The sequence below is a fragment of the Peromyscus eremicus genome, chromosome 2, assembly GCF_949786415.1.
Source record: "Peromyscus eremicus chromosome 2, PerEre_H2_v1, whole genome shotgun sequence".
Taxonomy (NCBI): domain Eukaryota; kingdom Metazoa; phylum Chordata; class Mammalia; order Rodentia; family Cricetidae; genus Peromyscus; species Peromyscus eremicus.
The window spans coordinates 62154616-62173675 of NC_081417.1; the positions used below are offsets into that span (position 1 = coordinate 62154616).

The 19060-nt window shown below is 41.9% G+C and overlaps 1 protein-coding gene across 1 annotated transcript in view; it reads right to left on the reverse strand.

Annotated features, from left to right (window-relative positions):
• Nucleotides 1-19060, reverse strand: part of Ubap2 (ubiquitin associated protein 2) — an 88442-nt gene that overhangs the window by 31322 nt on the left and 38060 nt on the right. Inside the window, exons 4-9 of the mRNA XM_059254134.1 lie at nucleotides 18387-18464; nucleotides 15181-15291; nucleotides 8676-8829; nucleotides 5788-5865; nucleotides 4614-4668; nucleotides 786-889 (exon numbers count right to left, since the gene is read on the reverse strand). Of these exons, the coding sequence (XP_059110117.1) occupies nucleotides 786-889; nucleotides 4614-4668; nucleotides 5788-5865; nucleotides 8676-8829; nucleotides 15181-15291; nucleotides 18387-18464 (580 nt within the window). The remainder of the gene's footprint in view (nucleotides 1-785; nucleotides 890-4613; nucleotides 4669-5787; nucleotides 5866-8675; nucleotides 8830-15180; nucleotides 15292-18386; nucleotides 18465-19060) is intronic.

The following is a 19060-nucleotide window of genomic DNA, read 5'->3' on the forward strand; positions in this document are numbered from 1 at the left end:
GGCTCTGCAGTTAAGAGCACTGGCTGTTCTTCCAGAGGACCAGAGGATGATCCCCAGCGCCCAAATGGCATTGTACAACCACCTACAACTCCAGTCCAGAGGATCCAACGGCCTCTTCTGGCCTACTCAAGTACTGCACACATGTGGTTTCCAGATATACATGTATAAAAAACACCAATAAACATAAAAGATAAAAATAAATCTTAAACTCTTCTAACTGCAAGCAGTGGCACATGCCTGTAACTCTACACTTCAGAGGCTGGGATAAGAAGATTGGTGGTCCAAAGCCAGTTTAAGATATAAAACAGTACTTCATCTCATTTTGAAAAGGAAAGGCTGAGCAGGAGAGATTGCTCAGTGGTTAAGCACATATACCTGACTCGGACTCAGGGAGCTAAATAAAGGTCATGCCTCACCAAACTCAGATAACAAAACATTTTAAAACCATCTCTAGGGGCTGTTAATGATGTCTGCTTCTCTTCCAGAGGACCTGCATTCAGTTCCCAGCATCCAAGTCAGGTATACCACAGCACCTGAAACTGCTCTAGGAATGTGGAACCCAAACTCACATGCACTCTTCCCACCAGACAGACAGACAGACAGACAGACATACTAAGAAGTCTCTGAAGATGGGTGTGATGGCTAAGTTTTGAAATACCAGACTTCTAGACTATGGGACAGGAGGATCACTGAAAGTTCAAGGCCAACTCAGGCTGTAGTGAGACCATTTCTCAAATACAGACATAGAACAAAACAAAGATTTAAGACAAAAACAAAACACTTACCAGGACCTTCATCTGTACCATTCTGGGCAGCTTCCCAAACTACCAACTTTGTCCCACAGCCATCTGTAGAAGCAGACTCTGAATAGTCTGCAGGGTTGAATGTCCTGGGGTTTGAAGTAAACAAACAGAAACTAAAGCAAGTTTCAAAATCACAAAATAAATTTTGTGTACAAAAATATTCCAAATTTGGCCAGGTGTGGTAGCACACACCCACAATCTAGGTCTGGGGAGGCAAGACAGGCAGGTCTCTGATAGCAAGGCCAGCCTGGTCTACACAGCAAGCATCAGGCCAGCCAAAGCAACCTTGAGAGACCCTGTCTCTAAACACAAAAAAGAAAAAGTAAAACATATTCCAAACCAAGTAAGCTCAAGATCCTTGGAAGGGCTGCTGTAAAAGGCCTCGGCCGCCTCCGCTCCTACTCCTGCTCCTCCTCTTTGATGGCAGCCAACTCTTTAAGCCATTGTGATATAGATATTATTTTTTTTTGAGACAGGGTTTCTTTGTGTAGTTTTGGTGCCTGCCCTGGATCTCACTCTGTAGACCAGGCTGGCCTCGAACTCACAGATTCACCTGGCTCTGCCTCCTGAGTGCTGGAATTAAAGGCATGCGCCACCACCGCCCGGTGTGATGTAGATATTTTGTAAACATTTATTTTTATTTTACTTTATTTGTATGGGTGTTTTGTCTGTGAACCACATACTAGGAAGTGCCCTGACCAGAGCCTCCCTTAAATTGCAGTTACAAATGTTTGTAAGCTGCTGGTGGGTGCTGGGAATCAAACCCAGGTCCTTTGGATAAGCAGCCAGTGCTTTTAACTGTTGAGCCATCTCTCCAGCCCCTATAAGGAAGATTTTGTTTGTTTTGTTTTGAGACTGTTTTTCAATGTAGCCCTGGATGTGCTTGAACTGACTAAGTAAACCAGGGGTAACCTTGAACTCACAGATATCTGCCTGCCTCCCAAATGCTGGGATTAAAGGTTTATGCCACCACGACCAGCCTGATTCAGATTTTTTCAGTTTTTATTTAGCGTGTGGTGATTCACATGTGCTACAGCACACTTATGAAGATCAGAGAACGGCCTTCAGGAACAGGTTCCCTCCTCCACCAAAAAGGTCTCAGAGACGGAATTTAAGTCACAAGTCTGGGCAACAAGCACCTTTAACCATTAGGCACAATGATACACATGTCTTGTTTTTGTTTTTGAAACAGGGTCTCACTATGCAGTGCTAGCAAGCCTCAAACTCGCATAAATATGCCTGCCTCTGCCTCCCAAGTACTAGGATTAAGAGATATGAACCTCCACCCCATTTTTTCATTTTTTGAAAATAGGATCTGTCTCATGTATCCCAGGATGCCTATAAACTCATTATGGAATTGAGGATGACCTTGAACTTCTGATACTGTAACAGGTCCGGGACCTAATACAACTGATACCATGATGGAAGTATCATTCAGGCCTTGGAACCCAGCACAGAGGCAGCAAACCCTGCCAAAACAGTAACAAACTCCCAATCCAAAGTCCACAGTTCTGGGAAAGACCCTAAATGTACCAACCTTGCTTTTTGGCTTCTGTAGCTCTACTTTTGGCTAACTGTTCTTGCTAACTGATGTATGTCAACCCAGGGTGTGGTTTTTGTGCTTAAAAGCTCAGCCTGACAAAGGCTCAGAGCTGCAATGTGTCTCAAACACCTAGAGTAGTTACTGGCTAGCTAATACAGACTCTCTATTGACTTGAACCCATGTCTGAGTAGTTTTCTTTGGTGGATACCTCATAACAATACTCCTGGAATTACAAGTTTGTGCCAGCATCTCCTGTTTTATGGTGTGCAAGGGCCTGAACCCAGAGCTCTCTTTGCCTGTGCTAGGGAGGCACTCTATTAACTACATCTCCAGCCAAGCTTGCCTATCTTCTACAAAGGAAAGGCTACTTTAGGATCATCTATCTACTCTTATAAATGGTCCTCAAGTTTCTACAATTTGGTCTTTGGCATCCTAAGTAGTTATGAGACCTGAAACTTTTCTAGCCAAGAAAGAACACCAGTAAAAGTTTCCAATGAAGAGGCGGGCGAGATGGCTCAGTGGTTAAGATCACTTGCTGCTCTTGCAGGACAAGACTGTTCAAAATGGCCCGGAACTCCAGTACCTAAGTACCAAAGACCAAAAAAGTGGACAAACACTCTCAATGCATTGTGTAACTTGTTAATTTCAGAGGGAAACCTCATAGGTACCCTCCTACACATGGAACACAAATACACACTCAAGGCTCACACACAAAATAATACATCTTTAAAAGACTTCCAATGAGAAGTAATATATCAAGAGTTAACCCATCTCCTTCCCTCATGTCAGACTCTAAGCTTGGCATGTTTATTCAGGAGAAGTCAGTTTTTTGAAATAAGGTTTTTCAATGTCACTCTGGCTGTTCTGGAACTTGCTATATAGACTAAACTGGCTTTGAACTTACAGAGATAGATCTCCTGCCTTTGCCTTGGTGTGCTGGGGATTAAGGAAGAGTCTGTGCCATCATTTTGTTTGTTTGTTTGTTTGTTTGTTTGTTTGTTTCGAGACAGGGTTTCTCTGTATAGTTTTTGGTGCCTGTCCTGGATCTCGCTCTGTATACCAGGCTGGCTTCGAATTCACAGAGATCCACCTGGCTCTGCCTCCCAAGTGCTAGGATTAAAGGCATGCGCTACCACTGCCCGGCTGTGCCATTATTTTTATTTTATATGTAGAAGTGTCTGACCTATATGCACATATATATATATCATGCACATGCCCCTGCTCATAGAGGGATCCAGAAGAGTACATCAGATCCCCGGAAACTGAGGTTACAAATGGCTGTGAGCCACGATATGGCAGCTGGGTGCTAGAACCAAACCCAGGTCCTCTCCAAGAGCAACAAGTACTCTTTAACCACTGAACCCTCCAAGGCCCTAACCTTGCCTTTGAATGGAGTTATATTCTTCTTCATGTACAGCTATAGCTAAAGAAATGTTCCGCACTTCTCTGTATTTTCATTAAAATCCTAACTGGTGAGATGGTTCATCAGGTAAAGGCACTAGCTGCCAAGACTGACAGGCTAAATTCAATCATTGGACACAATGGTGGAAAGGATGTCTCTCAAAAGTTGTCCTCTGACTCCATATGGATGCCATGTGTATGTTCACAAATACACAATAGATATAAAAAAAATACAAATAAGATAATTCAATCCTAACTGAACAGCCATAAGGCATCATGATACCAGTGATTAATGAAGAACAAAATAAATAGAAATGTTACAATAAACACAGGAAGTAAATAGAAAAGCTATGAGCTTAAAGGTTGGGGATTGATATTTGAGTTGTATTGCCACACACAAAAGAAACAATGAGAAAAAGAAATCCTAGAAATAATAGTAGCTAATTATGACACCTTCCTAGAACGATCAGCCTTTACTACTATCATTTGGGATAAAAGTATTATTTATACATAAACATATTTCGTGTACAGTGACGGGATTTAGCTGGCTTTCAACTAGGCAACCGAGGATGATTATACACACATGCCAGCTCCGTAGGGAACCTTTGGCAGTGTCTGCAGACATTTTAGTAACTTCACGGGGAGAGGGGTGCTAGCTAGAGGAGAGGATGATGCTACGCATCAAAGTACACAACATCTACTATCCCAATGAAGCATTTATCCAAGCACAACTGCCAGCAGTGCAAAGGTCAGAGCCCTGATTTAATATCTACAGAAACAGCAATGCTCTAACTATACACAAGTCAGAGGGAGAGAAACTAGAATAACTAGGAAATAACTACAGCAATAGGATGGCTGTGACTTACCCCATGCTTTGAGCAGAGAACCTTCCTGCCCCTCTGCCTCTGCCACGTCCAAATCCTTTAAAAAACACAATTGTGGAATATAGTGGTATTTTTATATATATGTAAGTTGAATGGTTTAATCAAGCAGAGAGTTTCAGGCCAATCAGGGCGGCACAGAGACTTCCTAACCAATCTAGACTGTAGTATGAGACTTTTTAAAAAACAAACAAACAAAAACACAAGTTGCTGGGTGGTGGTGGTGGTGGTGGTGGTGGTGCACCGCTTTAATCCCAGCACATGGGAGGCAGAGGCCAGCCTGGTCTATACAGTGAGTTCCAGTTCAGCTAGGACTATTACACAGGGAAACCCTGTCTCAAAAAAAACAAAAAATAAAAATAAAAATCACAAGTGCTGGAAAGGTGGCCCAGTGGTTAAGAGCACTGGTTTCTCTACCAGAGGAGTTCCATCTCCATTCAGCACCCACATGGCAGCTCTCACCAACTGTACACCAGTCCCTAGGGGCATCCAATGCCCTCTTCTGCCCTCCACAGACTCTGCATACACGTGGCACACAGAAATACATGCAGGCAAAATATCCATACACATAAAACATTTTAAATAAATAATGCCCCATGGTGGTATATGCCTTTAATCCCAGCACTTGGGAGGCAGAGGCAGGCATATCTGAGTTTGAGGCTAGCCTGGTCTACATATAAGTTCCAGGATAACCAGGGTTGCACAGAGAAACCCTGTCTAGAAAAAAACAAAAAACAAAGAAAACCCTCCACAAAACCCCAAAATAAAGGATAAGCTATTCTTGCATTGTTAACAGTCTAAGTATAGCAGAACTCTCCAGGTCCCTGCATGACTCCCAAGTGCTGGGATTACACCTGGAACCACCATACCTTACTATAACAATAGGATTCTAGGGTCTGGGGTGTAGCTCAGTGGTGGAGTACATTCTTATCAAGGACAGGCACAGGGCTCAATCTTCAACACCAAAACAACAGAATCAAAGTAAAATGTAAACACAAAATCACTACGCGTCTGTCACAGGCATCAGTAGCTACATCTTGCCATCTTAGAGGACGGCATTCCTTCATAATGCATTTCCACACATTCTCAAAACCCAGCAAATCACCAGCCTGCCTTCTCCTCTTGTGCCCAGGATTCCATCTGGTTCATTCTCCCTTACCTCTGCCTCGGGCCCGCTTGCCCCGCTCTGAAGGTTTGTCTCCTTGGTTGCAATCAATTCCATTCTCTTCACCTTTGACTAAACAGGAAAAAGCAGAAAGGTCAACTTTTCATTTCCAAACCTTTGTACCAAACTTTTTTGGCACTTACAAAACCAAGCGCAAAATGAAAAAAAAATAAAAAATAAAATGCCAGGAATGGCTGCACTCTCTTCTGATCCCCTAAGTTGAAGGCCAGCCTGGTCTTCAAGTGAGACCCTCTCTCAAACAGCAGGTTAGAATGAAACAACATTTAGAAAACTGGAAAAATAAAAAGTGGCACAAAAGTGGAAGCACGTGACCAAACACTTCTCCATCACTAGGATGGTGGAACCAAGAAAATCAAGAATTCAAGGCCTGTTGGACAACACACTGAGACCTAGTGGGGAGGGTATGTGTGTGTGGAGGGGAACCACAAAAAACTGAATGGCCACACATGCAATCACAGATATAAAAGTGAAATTAAAACAACATGGTGCTGAGCATGGTGGCACATGCTTTTAATCCCAGTACTCATGATGCAGAAACAGGATCTCTGTGAGGCCAGCATGGTCTATTTATGGAGCTACGAGACATCCAATCTACATAGAGAGACCTTATCTAAATAAATAAATAACATGGTAATTTTACTTTCTCTGTATGGATCTTCCCTCATCAAATAAATTTTCTTTAAACAGTAACAACAAAATCAACATTCATTATGCAACAACCATAACAGAATCTGCTCCTTAGTTAAGTTAAAGGCTGGTAAATGCCGGGCAGTGGTGGCACATGCCTTTTGATCCCAGCACTCGGGAGGCATAGACAAGTCAAGGTCAGCCTGGTCTACAGAGTGAGTTCCAGGACAGCCAAGACTACACAGAGAAACCCTGTCTCGGAAAAACAACAACAAAATAATAATAATAAAAAATAAAATAAAGGCTGGAAAACAAAACAGTAATATCACATAGATGACAGACAGACAGACACAGGCACAGACACATACAGTATCCTTGTAAAAGGTACAATGAAAGACAGGTTCTTTAGGGTACTACCCAGAAGAGGCAAGCACAGACTCCTATTTCTCATATTCACACTGGCTTTAACGGCTCCATACGATAGAGAACCTTGACAGGACATCTTGGTCTCATTAACTCCCTTCATTTTTTAGTGGCTACTTAACTCCATGAGCTCCCAGTGAAGCCTCCTTTGCAGTACATTTAAATTTACTATATCCCTTCCCCATCTCCACCTGTCTCTGAATTTATTTCCTCACATACGATGTTCTATATAACACTACTAAAGTATTATATAAGGCCAGGTGTGGTGGCCCATGCCTTTAATCCCAGCACTTGGCTATCAGGGGCTGGCAAAGCTCTGTGAGTTTAAGGTCAGCCAGGGCTACATAATGAGAACCTGTCTCAAAAAATAAAGTAATATTTAAGAGATCGAGATGTGGCCAAGTAAGAATTCAAGTTAAGGCCCATGATTCAATCCCCAGCACCAAATTATACATTTTCCATTACATAAAATACTTTACTTCTCATTCTTAATGCTATCACCCAATTAACCTTAATTTAAAAACAGGGCTAGTGAAATGGCTTAATAGGTAAAGGCTCCAGCCAACCCTGATGACGGAGTTCAATCCCAGGACCCAAATGGTGGAAGGAGAGAAAGAGACAACCCAAAGTTGTTCTCTGAGCTACTACATGTGTGTATCATGGCATGTGCATACAACAAACAATAAATAAATAAAAATAATTTTAATTAAATGTAAAGCCAGGCTGATGGGCAGTGGTGCTACATGCCTTTATAATCCCAACGTGCAGGAGGCAGAGCCAGACAGATCTATGTGAGTTCAAGGCCAGTCTTGTCTACAGAGTGAGCTCCAGGACAGCCAGAGCTACACAGAGAAACGCTGTCTTGAAAAACACAAAACAAACAAAAATTTAGAGCAAAGCATAGTGGTGGATGTAATTTCACTGCTGGAGGAAGGAGAATTTATTAAAGCCAGAGACATATTGATAGTCTAATTAACTTCTAATTAATTTTATGAAGACTGAGGGGAAAAAAGGAGAGGGTGTTTTTTGAGACAGGATTTCACTATGTGACTCAGGCTGGCCCTGAACTCAATTATTCCTACTAAAAGCTCTCAAATTCTAGGATTACAGGCATAACCAGGCTATCAACCTTTTAAAAAATCTGTTTTAATCATTTCCATAGGTCTCTACACTACACAGCAAGTAGGTGATAAATATCAAAGGAATAAACTAACTATAAAATGTCTCCTGGCCTGTTCCAGTAAAATGGTGTCAAAATAGGGAACCCCAGGAAACCCACCAACGCACACACGTGGAGCTCAGAGAACAACTCCAGGTTAAACTCAACAAAAAACCCACCTATTGAATTTATCTCCTTTAGGTTTGTTTGTTGGGGGGTATGAGACAGGGTCTTATTATGTAACCCTGGTTGGCCTGAAACTTACGATGTACACCAGGATCAGCCTCAAACTCACAGAGATCCACATGCCTTTGCCTGGGATTAAAGGCATACCTCTTATTAATGTTATCCGTATCTATAGCATGAGTATCTATATATAATTGGGGAAGAAAAATAGCTTCATATATCAGTGAATGAACCTATACCTACCAACCCCAGTTCACTTGACCTCTAACAGAAACCAGTCTTAAAGGACACAAAAATGAACTACCTGCAGCCCAGGTCAGCACTGACAGGAAAGCCCATCACAGCACCTAACAGACCAGTGCAAGTGATTAGACTGAGGAATGTACCCTGACAGGTGGATGTATGGGTATTCTCTGAGCTGTTTTTCCAGGGGTATGAAGATGCGAAGCAGAGAAGCTGTACTCACACTCTCTGCCTCGGGGGCCACCTCTTCCTTTCCGGTTGTTGTTTCCCCGTCCACGATTCGTTTCTCTCTCCGTCCTCTTCTCTCTGTTTTCTTTGTTTTCTGAGCTTTCTTTTCCAAAATTCTTCTTCTTTCCCCCGACAGTCTCCCATGACGTCTATGAAAAAGTATCATTGAGTTGTCATATAGCTTTCAAACCCTACATTTTCATTCTTTCCCACTTAGTTCTGCTTTTCTGAAAAAGACAAAACCTAGAGGGACGGCTCAGTTTCCAGTACCCACATCAGGTGGCTCACAACTGCCTGTAACTCTAGCTCCAAGGGAGTCTGACAACGTGGACCTCTGCAGGCATACACACTTGTGAGTGCACACACACAAACTAAAACTAAGATCAAATCTCAAAACGGACAACAAACCTTGTTAAGCTCTTGTAATTATATATTGCATGAATAATTACAGACAAGATGTTCCTCTCTCACCACCAAGTCTTTTCCTATACAAATACAGGAATAAAATTAATAATATTTCCTGAAGCACTTCCTCTATATTTTAAATTGGAGACCATAAAAATTGTTGTTCCTCGAGTAAAAGTCTGCAAATTCAATTTATTACGTTTGCAAGTCTGATTAAACTAAGCACAATCCCACCTTCACATGTTACAGAACAGAAGCAAAGCCATATACCTACAACCCCAGTACTCAAGAGGAAGAGGCAGGCGGATCAAGAGTGCAAGAGCAGCCAGGGCTACACTGTCAGACCCTTCCTCTAAAATACAGTCAGTTGTAGCCCAGCACATGCTAGTAGGACATGCTGTAGAGACAGAGACAGGAAGACCAGGAGTTCAAGGCCATCTTGAGCTGCACATTTTGGGCTAAATAGATGGCTCTGTGCTTAAGAGTGGGCTCTGCTCTCGCAGAGGACCTGAAGCTCAGTTCTCAGCACCCATGGTAAGCAGCTGACAACTGCCTGTAACTACAGTACTCTTCTATCCTCCTGGGCCATTGTCTCGGAGGCACACACACACATGCTTTAAGATAAAACTCTAAAAAGAATACATTTCCAGGAAATTTATTGGAAGACCATGAAGCTAGGACAAGGCAGGTATATGCATATGAGACAGAGACACAGAGAGATCTTTACAGAACCAGACCAAAAGGTGGATAAGCTATTCATAAGCTATTCCCCATGAAGGGGTCAGGTTTCTATGCAAAGAATTTAAGAGAGAAACATTTTCTCCCATATTGTTCAGCAAAAGATATACCAGCCTTAAGCAACTCTTGGCTTGTGAGTTGTCCATAGACTGACAAGAATTCATTTGTGAGGGAAATCAGGAAAAGAAGCCTTTAAGGAGGCAGTCTAACACTATCATAACTACTAAAGAGATGATTGTATACAATAGTCCTCAAGTGTATGGACACAAGGTTTTTAAAGAGAACAAGGTCATTAAAAATACAGATTTCCAAAGCAACTTTAATCCCAGCATTCAGGAGGCAGAGGCAGATGGAACTCTGTGAGTTCAAAGCCAGCCTGGTCTACTTAGCAAGGTCCAAGACATCCAGGGCTACACAGAAAAACCCTGTCTCAAACAAACAAACAAACAAACAACAAAAACAAAAAACAAAGGAACTTTGTAACAACCTGCATCATTATGAATTTGCTATTTGTAAGATATGTCCAAAAACATACATAAGATCTGCCCTGATACATCTCAGTGATAAAGAAAAACTGTTTGTTCCAAATTTGTCTCAAAACCATCAGCACAGCCATCAACTATCAATATTATCCGTTAAAAACAAATACATACATTAATTTAAAGAGCTGATATATTAAACTGTATGTAGACATAATGAAAGAAAAAGTTCAGTACTTGTCATGCTCAGTATTTCTATCTGCACTTACATGAGAAAAGAAAATTCATCTTTAAAAATACCGATACCCAAGGGGCTAGAGAGATGGTTCATCGGTTAAGAGCACTGAGTGCTCTTCCAGAGCACCGGGTTCAATTCCCAGCATCCACGGCAACTCACAACTGTCTGTAAATCCAGTTTGAGGGGTCCCAACACCCACGGCAAAACACCAATGCACACAAAATAAAAACAAATTAATATTCAAAAAAAAATAGGATCCTCAAATGAACACCATTTCAAAGTACCAATTTTGTTTCTGAGACCCTGGCACAGAAACAGGGCTAGTCAACAGACTAGAATCCGTTTGCCTTCACTGCTTATCTGGCTGCTGGCCAGCCTACCCTGTCTGCACGCTTACCCCACTGCAGTTAACATGGGAAGACAGGCATTACCACTGGCTAGTCATTAGCCACAGAGCCAAAGACCATATCAGGTAAGACACATGGCAAAGAGCATGAAAGAAACTATGTCTCACACCATGTCCTCCTAACACAAATCAGAATTTCAAAAGGACTTTTCCTCTGCTTCATTTCCTTTACACCCACTCCCCTGTAAACAAGAGCACTCTTGTGACTTTGTCCAGACCCTAATTTGCTACTTTCTGCTCTTTGACAAAAACAAGGATTCAGATCTAACCCCTCATTATGAAATTTCCATGTTCATTTGAGCTGGTGGTAGGGCTGGAGAGTTTGTTCAGGAGTTAAGAGCACTTGTTGCGCCTGTGTGGCCTCGGCAGGCGTCTCCATGACGGGTAAGGTGACCTGCTGACGTCCCACGCAACCTAAGTCAGAAGCTCATTTTTTAGTAAAAGGGGGACCTGTAGAGCCCTAGCTCCTGTTTTGGATAACTGTTGCCTTGTGCTTGCTGACCTTGACCTTGATATCCTCCCTGTGCTAATTCCCTGCCAGGTTCCACCCTCCTGAATGCTTAAGGGAAGATCCTTGTCTGTGTATCCTGCACAATGGGCGTTAACAGCTTAGATGCAATATTGTAAAACATCGGTAGCGAACTTCTGCCCTCCGGGGTTCTCCTATTGTGTTGTAAGCCTGTATTTAAGACCTCCTCCCTCCTTCAATAAATGGCATTTGGCATTAAATAAATAAATAAATAAATAAATAAATAAATAAATAAATAGCACGTGTTGCTCTTGGAGAAGACCTGGGTTCAGTTCACGGCAGCCACACTGCGACTCCAACCATCCATAACTAATAACACTAGTTCCAGGGAATCCAACACCTTCTCCGACACCCTCAGACACCAGGCACACGCATGGTGCATACAAATATGCAGGTGAAACACTCACAGACAATAAAATGAATACATCTAATAAACAATTTTAAAAGTTAAATACTGAACAAGGCATGGTGTAATCCCAGCACTTATGAATGCCTTGAGTTTGAAGTCAATCTACCATACATAGTGAGTTCTGGACCAGCTAGGAGAACTTAACACAAAAAAAGCAGTAACAATCAGGCATGGTGGTACATGGTTGTAACCCCTGCATGGGATGCTGAGGCAAAAGTATCAGGAGTTTGCAGGACGGTGGTGGCGCACGCCTTTAATCCCAGCACTGGGGAGGGAGAGCCAGGCGGATCTCTGTGAGTTCGAGGCCAGCCTGGGCTACCAAGTGAGTTCCAGGAAAGGCGCAAAGCTACACAGAGAAACCCTGTCTCGAAAAACCAAAAGAAAAAAAAAAAAAGTATCAGGAGTTCAAAGCCATTCTTGGCTACACAGCAAGCTCAAGACCAGCCAGGGTTACATGAAACTTTAACTCAAAATAAAAGCTTACCCAACTATCCTGACCCCCAAATTGATATCTAAGGAAGCTAGAGGAAAGCAGTAAATATCAGTGTCTGGGTACACCTCCACTGAAAAGAACAAGGCCCTAGTAAATGACTTGGAAAAGTTCTTTTCCCACTGATTTCTTCTTTATTAGAAAGGAAAGTGCAGTTGAGTTTTTATAAAACCAAAGAAATGTACCCCAAAATGTCTGTAAAAGGGCATGAACTTTGGGGGAGACAGGGCTTCACATAGGGAAGGCTAGTCTTACACTCACCATGTAGTCAAAGATGAACCTGACTTCCTGATCATTCTGCTGCCTCAATGCCCAGTACTATGGGTGACAGGCAAGAAAACCAGGCCTTACGTAAACATGCTAGGCCAGCACCCCAGCAACTGAGCTGCATCCCTACATACTGCTGAACATTTTAATTCTCCACCACTCCGCCTGCCCCCGGAGCTGAGAACCGAACCCAGGGCCACTGAGCTAAATCTCCAACCCCTTAATTCACCTTTTAACACACATTTTCCCAATAGATTTATCTTTGATGTATTAAGCACACGGAGTGGTACTCTCCTACACGGAATCTTATCTACAGTTAAAGCTGCACTCCAATAGCGAACTACCTTCCAAATTATCTAAGGCTTATGCAACAAGGTTCTTTTTGTTGTTGTTTGTTGTTGAGAAAAGGGTCTTTATATGTAGCCCTGGTTGGCTTCACACTAAGATTTCTCTCCCTCCCTGGGGATAGGATTACAAGCATGTGCCATCATGCCCAGCATTCATTCATTTAAAAAAAAAAAAAAAAAAAAAAGATCATTTTATATGTTGTGTATTAGTGTCTACATGTAGACGTGTGTACCATGTGCTTGACTAGTGTCCATGGATGTCAGATGTGAGTGCCAGATCACCTGGAATTGCAGTTACAAAGTTGTGAGCTGCTGTGTGCTAGGAAATGAACCCAGGGCCTCTTTGAGAGTAGCATGTACTCTTAACTGCTGAGCCATCTATCCAGCCCCCCAAAAATTCATCTATCAATATCAACTAAAAAGAAAGCACTGTTTAGTTATGGTATTTGGTTTCTTACAACATTCAATTTTTATATAGTGGATATTTGTAATAACCTCCCCTATAAAGTGGCAATCTGGCTAAACACAGACATTCAAAGAACGGCAATCACAGGGCAGTGGTGGCACACACCTGTAATACCAGTACTCTGGAGGCAGAGGTGGGCAGATCTCTGTGGGTTCAAGGCCAGCCTGCTCTACAAAATAAGTTCCAGGACAGCCAAGGCTATATAGTCAGACCCTATCTAGGGGAGAGGAAAAAAAAAAAAAGAAGAAGAAAAGGAACACTAGATGCTCTTACAGAGGAACCAGGTTTGAGTCCCAGTATCCACATGATAGCTCACTACCATGTGTAACTCCAGTTCCAGGTGATCAAATGCCCCCAGTTCTGGCCTCCACAGGCACTACATGCACATGATACACAGACATAAATGCAGGCAAAACACTCATACACATAAAATAAAACATATATATATATATATATTTCTTAAAATAATGTGGTATTGGGGCTGGAGAGACAACTCAGCCTAAGGGTATTGTCTGCTCTTCCAGAAGAGCTGGGTATGATTTCCAGCACTCAAGTAGTAGCTCACAACAGTATGTACTCTAGTCCCAGACGATCTGACACCCTCTTCTGGCCTTCTCATGCACCAGAAAAACAAGTAGTGTGTGTGCGCGCACACGTGTGTGCACAAAGAGAACACCTATACACATAAAATAAAATGCATAAATCTTTTAAAACAAAGTCTCTCTGTGTATGTAGCATGTGTGCATGCATGCATGTGTGTGCATGCATGCTCTTCTGTGTGTACATACATATGTAAGTGCATTCAGGAGAAGGTGTCTGAATCCCCGGAGCTGGAGCTATAGGTCATTGTGAACTACCATAGGAGAGTTCTAGAAACTGAACGTAGGTCTCTTAACTACCGAGCCACCTTTCCAGCCCCAAGAAAGTCATTTTGGGTGCATTCATCAATATTCTTTCTTTTCTGTGAAGTATTATTTGTTTTAACTTGCTCTGAAGTAGTTTCCTCAATTTAGAAACATAAACCAAATACAATCCAATTTCCATATAGAGATCAAGGGAATAAAGCTTATAACAGCCTGGTATGATCTTCTATATCTGTGTATATTTTAAGTGTCTATATTTTAAGTCTTAGAACATGCTTATGGAAAATTCATTAATAAAAAAGTTATCCGTAAATCCTGGTTTTCTGTTAGTCTAAAGATGTAAGTAGGGCAGAAGGGGCTGGAGAAATGGCTCAGTGGTTAAGGGGTCTTGTTTTCCAGCATTTGAAAGGCAGATGAAGGTGGAACTGAGTTCGAGGCCAGCCTAGTCTACAAAGGGAGTTCCAGGACAGCCAGGGCTACACAGAGAAACCCCAATTCAAAAAAACAATACAAAAAAAAGAGAGTACTTGTTGGTTTTGCAGAGGACCTGGATTCAGTTCCCAGCACCTATCTGGTGGTTTACAACCACCCATAACTCTAGTTCCAGGAGATACAATGCCTTCTTCTAATCTCCTGGGGTACCAGGCACTTAAATGGAGTACGTACATACATACATACACACACACACACACACACACACACACACACACACACACACACACACAAATACAGACACAAACTCATTTTTTTTTTAAGCATGGCTGGGGATGTAAGTCAGGAGTGCCCCAACCCCTCTACCACAAGCTCCATCCAAGAGTAAACCAAAAGCGCAATCTGAAAGTGTGGAAAACAGTAACACTCACCGTGTCGGAATCTCCTTCCAGCAGTATATTGATAGCTTTGTTCACATCTCCATTACAGTCATGTAGAGCCACTATGCATTCATCCTGATTTTTTCCGGTCACTTCCATAAGCTATTCAAAGTTTCAGAAAATAGTTAAGGGGAACCAGAACACTCAATATTAACTTTGCTGATTCTTCTACTCAAATCCAACAATCATGCTGTCCCTCCACATGGGCCTTTTCTAGACTCCAGTAAGTTTAGGTTCTAAGTGCAGGTGGACTTTCCCATGCCCCCCACTAATACTAGTAGACTCACCCACAAATCAATTTCCTCGAAGACAAGCCACTTTTTTATTTTTGGAAAGAGAATCTTATTATGTAGCTGTAGCTGGCCTGGAACAACTTGCTATATAGATTAGGCTGGCCTCAAAGTCATAGTGATCTGCCTATCTCTGCCTCCTAAGTGCTAGTATTAATGAGGTGCACCACAACCCCAAGCCTACTAATCAGTACAACACAGACCAACATTCTCAGAACTCCTAGATCATGCTCAAACTTCGGTCAATAGCATAAAACTCGCAGAGTTTTGATTCCTAAAACATTAACTGGGACTATATTTGTACATGGCCACCATCATTAACTGCATTAGAATATTCCACATAGAAATCTAATTATAAGACTTTAGAGTCTCACAAGTAGAATTCAACAGCTGTCACAAGCTACTCTCCTAAACACAGTATTGTCTCTAGAAACTTAGGCATGATTACAGCTGAAGTCAAAGGATACCTCAGGCCATCCTCCTCATTAGCCTAACTACTTAGCATCTTCCTCAGTAGAACAATCCACATATTAGATCTAAGTTCCTTAATTTACTAAACAAATCTATAATGTAACTATTGCGTTTTAATGGAATTTAATTTATTTTAATGTACTTAAGTTCAAAACAGCTTGACTTCAATATTTCATGAGCTTCGTGCCTGTGGTCCAAAGGCTAGTTATAGGAAGACCTGTCTAGAACAAAAAACGTGGGGGCTGCAGCTGTAGTTCAGTGGTAGTGTTTGTTTAGGATGTCTGAGGCTTGATGCCCAGCACTGCAAAAGTAAGTAAATCTAAGTGCAGAAAGCAGGCCTCCTGGTCTAATAACATAACCGCAACTCTTTGCATTAGACCACTGGACTAACTACAGTTCTAATACTTTACAGTTTCCCAATGCTTTATGTTCAGATTTTTTTTTTTCTTTCACTACTGGAAGAATAAACTTAAGGACTTATATACACAAGACAAGTATTCTACCAGTGAGATAAATCTTTAGTAACCTTTTACTTCCAATTTGAGACAGGCTCTCACTAAGCTGCCCAGGCAGCCATCTCAGCCCTCCAAGTAGATGAGATCACACACCACTTGCCAAGTATTTTGCTACTGATAGGAACTATCTGTACTACTTGCCACACACAATTATTAAGACATACAGTAAGAATCAAGCTTTGCCTACTGACTGGATGAGTAAGATACAGAATTAAGAGCAGAACTTCACTCTGAACTCACAGATCAATGGTGTGTTTTACAAATGTTTTATTACTCAGATAACTGGCAATACAATACACAGGAGTATTTCTCAAGCTGTACCTAGGTACCCTATCGGAAAGGAAGAGAGAGTTCTAGACACTTCCTTTTTTCTTTTAGGGAGGAAGATAGAGCATGGCTAAGCCCTACAGACTGCTCTCAAACTTCTAGGCTCGAACAATCCTTTGGCCTCTGCCTTCCAAGTAGCCAGGACTATAAAGAGCACAATCAAATGAGTTCTGTGGTTTTTAATCGATTACTTTGATAACTTCAAAACAATCACTATGAGCCTGATGTCAACAACTGTAAAAACAAGGAATCCACAAAGTAAAAAAGCATACTGTGGAGCACTTGTTCTCAAGAACAGTTGCTAGAACACAACTAAGGACTGAAATATCTGAAATTGGCATAGAGAGCAATGTCTGATTTCTAGACTCTAGAAGGGTGAAAAGCAGTAAAAAGGGTTTGGAATTCAAGTTAACTTATCCAAAAGACTTCTACTGAAATTTGAAATGAAAACATCATTCTAAAAAAATCTATACTTTGTCAATTGAAGTTTGAAATCACACTGACATTTGAAAAGGCATCTCTTTCCTAGAACTAAAAAAAATGTTCCTCACATCCCAAAAGTTATTCTTTCTAAATCTAGGTATACAAAAATATTAGTGAGCTTTCATAAATGTCTAGTCTGATGGTCACATGCAAACACACTAATTACTTTAAAAAATTCTGTTTGTCAAGATAAGCATGCTTGCTGGGCAGTGATGGCACACAACTTTAATTCCAGCGCTCAGGAGACAGAGGCAAGTAGATCTCTGTGAGTTCAAGGTCAGCCTAGTCTCCAGGACAGCCAGGGCTGTTTCACAGAGAAACCCTGTCTCCAAAGAACCAAAAACCAAACAGAAACAAAACAAAAAAGATAAGCATGCTATATTTCATCATCTGGCTACCAATAATAAGTATTTGATCACAGACCCCAAATTCATTATCAAATACAAGTTCAGACTAAACAATAAGCATATTTTAAAACTAGAAATCTCTAGTAAAATTATCTCTTTAAGATTATTAAGAATCAGGCTGGAGAGATGGTTTAGAGGTTAAGAGTATTGGTTGCTTTTCCAGATCTTAAGTTCAATTCCCAGCACCCACATGGTGGCCCACAGCCATCTGTAAGGAGATCTGGTGTCCCTCTTCTGGCATGCAGGCATACGTGCAGGTAGAACACTGTATACATAATAAATAAAATGTTTTAAAAAAAAGACAGTGCAGGGGCTAGAAAGATGCCTTGGCAGTTAAGAGCACTGGCTGCTGCTGCTGCAGAAAACAGGTTCAGTTCCCCGAATTCATAGGGTGGTTGATAATCATCCATAATTCTAATTCCAGAAGAGCTAATGCCCCCTTTTGGCCACCCTGGATAACAAGAATGCATGCAGTGTACAATGTGTTTTGCCTGCATGAATGTTTGTGTGAGGGTTTCAGATTCACTGGAACTGGAGTTACAGACAGTTGTGAGCTGCCATGTGTGGGTGCTGGGAATTGAACCCAGGACCTCTGGAAGAGCAGCCAGTGCTCTTAACCACTGAGCCATCTCTCCAGCCTCAGAAAATATGTTTGTAACTGAGAATAAAGTACAAAGTCACAGTATCCTTTCCTAGAAACATACCTGTTTAACTTTAGCTTCGAAATCTGAATCATTCTTATCAAAGATCACCTGCGCGAGCCGCATCTGTTCAGCCGTTGCCTATGAAGCAAAAAAAAGTAGTAGATTTCAAAACTAAAATACAAAGACAGGTGCTAGAATCCAAGTCAAACAGAACTCTCAACCACTAAGCATCACACTTTTGAGAAACACTGATTAACCAAGTGTGATAGTACACGTTCATAATCCCACCACCTGAGAGGCTGAGGCAGGAGGATCAAGGTCATCTTTGACCACATGAGAATTTGAAGACACACTAAGTTATGTGAGTTCCCATACACGGAAGGGAGGAAGGGAGGGAGGGAGGGAGGGAGGCAGGGAGGAAGGGAGGCAGGCTGGCTGGCTGAAGTTAGGACTTGAGACTATATGTAACCTGCTCCCATAAGAAAACTGCCATGAAATTAAACAACGTTAAGCATTTGTTCCCTTGGCCAAATGACCCGACAGTCATGCTGCTTATTGGGATTTCCTATCCACTGAGGAGGCAGGAACAAAGCAGAGCAAGATGCCAGTGGTGGTGATGGCACGTGCCTGTGATCCAGCACCCAGGAGGGTCCTTCTGCCCAATCTACACACCAAGTCCCAGCCTAGTCAGGGCTACACACAAGACAACACAATGACACCCAACTGGTTCTGGG